General features: G+C 41.7%; 1 protein-coding gene across 1 annotated transcript; it reads left to right on the forward strand.

The window, feature by feature from the left end:
* The first annotated feature begins 429 nt into the window (after positions 1-429).
* Positions 430-1,875, forward strand: LOC144425873 (uncharacterized). Its single transcript, XM_078115632.1, has one exon. The coding sequence runs from the start codon at positions 430-432 to the stop codon at positions 1,873-1,875; it is 1,446 nt and encodes a 481-aa protein (XP_077971758.1).
* The last annotated feature ends 394 nt before the right edge of the window (positions 1,876-2,269 follow it).

Consider the following 2,269-nt stretch of genomic DNA (forward strand, 5'->3'; position numbering starts at 1 on the left):
TAAGAAGGGTTTCAAGCAGGATTCCTCAAGAACTGAACTCGAGTTGGAATAAATTTGTTGTAGGTTTTATTCACAAAAACTCTAATCCGACATTAATTGACTTTGAGCAATGGTTGTGGGAAAGAACTGAAGAAATCGCCAATCCTTTTTCTCCAGATGTTACTTGCAATGTGATCAATAGAACTGATTTAACTGACCACGAGATGCCCAGAAGCGCTCGTCGCCGATTTCCGACTCCATTTTCAACGTTATCAAACTTGGAATCCGATTATACGTCATAGTGACGCATCACGTTGTCAATTCTGCAATGCTCGCCATTCTTTGAGAAGTTGTGAGACGTTTTTCGGTGCGACCGATTATGTAAAACGTAACTTTGTTGTAGATTACAGACTTTGCTTTAAATGTCTTGAACCGGGCCATCGTGCATTTATGTGTAGATGTGATGTCGAGTGTAGTATATGCAATGGGAAACATCACAAATGTATTCATGGAATTCGCATGTTTGAAAGCGTCCCAAGACCAATAAACCGACAGGGTATAAACAATGCGGTGTCGGTAACAACTGGAGTTCAATTTCAGTTGCTGCCTGTTCTGGTTAGAGGAGCTAATGGACGCTCCGAGTATACAGTTGCTTTGCTTGATTCGGCAAGTCAGGTCTCTCTCATTCATCCCAAACTTAAAACTAAATTGGATTTGCGTGGACGTCGTAAAAGGCTCATGTTAACCACCCTCGGAGGAACTGGGGTCTTGCATGACTCGGAAGCGGTCGAACTTTTTGTGCGTGACAAATTAAATCCCGACGGCGAAGAACTACATCTAAAGTCAGTTTTCGTATGTGGCACCAGAATTCCCCACCCTGAAAGAAGTCATAAAGATTTTGAAACCTTCCATCATTTACGTGGATTATCACTTCCTGACATTAGAGAAAACGAAGTTATGTTGCTCATAGGTGCGGACCATCCATTTGCCCACTTTCAACTTGAAAGGCGTGTAGGGGGAGACAATGAACCGATTGCAATAAGAACACCACTCGGATGGACTTTGCTAGGCGCAAACAAACGCGCGTGTGAAGACGATTTAATTCATGCTAATTGTCATTTATTACACGATGATTACAATATCTTGCAACACCAAGTTAAGCAATTTTCGAGTACGGAAGCGATGGTAATGAGCTACAACACGAAGCGCGCCGAATCTGTCGAAGATCGCGTGGCTGCGAATGTGAATAGAGCTAAAACGTCTATTGTTGATGGGCATTATAAAGTCGGCTTTCTGTGGCGTCGCGATACTTCCATTATGTCGGAGAACAGTCTTATTGCCCGTACGAGATGTAGGAATCCGAAAAAACGACTGTTGGAAAATGACGGTCTGAGAGATGTGTACTGCACCTCTATGAGCAAAAACATCAAACGTGATTGGGTGCGAGAGCTGACTGTTAAAGAACGTGATACTTTGGGTCCTCGAACTTGGTATCTTCCTCATCATGGAGTTGAGAATCCAAATGAACCTGGCAAGATACGAATAGTTTTTGACGCCGCGGATACATATTGTGGAATCGGTTTGAATAATCAGATATATTCGGGACCTGATCTCATTAAGAATCTGATTGGAGTTTTATTGCGCTTCAGAACAAGATTGATTGCATTGAATGCTGATATTGAAGCCATGTATCACATGGTGCGTCTACCACAGTCGGACACGGATTCAGTCAGATTTTTCTTGCAAGGAAATCTGAGATCCACAACCCCGCCTGATGTGTATCAATTTCTAGTGAGAATATTTGGTGTGGTCGACTCGCTATACGTTGCAAAAACCGCGCTTGATAACACCGGGCAATTTTCAATGGAAGCGGTAGAAACGGTTTTTAGGGATTGATACGTAGACGATTTGCTTTCATCAGAATGTAATGGTGACTCCGCTTTTTCCGACGCTCAAGAAAATTCTAATATATTAGCAAGCAGGAGTTTTCGATTGAAAAAATGACTTTCAAATTTCAAAACATTATTGTCGAAATTTAACACAGGGGATTGTCGTAATCCTGACGTTGAATCAAATTTTGATTATGTGCCCAGTTATAAGGCGCTGGGACTTCATTGGAACACTAATGACGACGATTTCTACATTGTTTACAAAGATGATTTGAAATGGGACAAAAACTTAGATAACCTCAGGAAGAATGCTCGGGAAGAGTGGACCGAATCATTAAAACAATTGAATAATTTCCATGTGCCTAGACAATATTTAGGCGCCTCGAAAACCGCTATTTATG

The sequence above is a fragment of the Styela clava genome, chromosome 8 (assembly GCF_964204865.1).
Source record: "Styela clava chromosome 8, kaStyClav1.hap1.2, whole genome shotgun sequence".
Lineage (NCBI taxonomy): Eukaryota > Metazoa > Chordata > Ascidiacea > Stolidobranchia > Styelidae > Styela > Styela clava.

What these genes read in the sequence shown, in the direction of transcription:
- LOC144425873 (XM_078115632.1), top strand. Translation starts at nt 430, where the DNA reads ATGTGTAGATGTGATGTCGAGTGTAGTATATGCAATGGGAAACATCAC.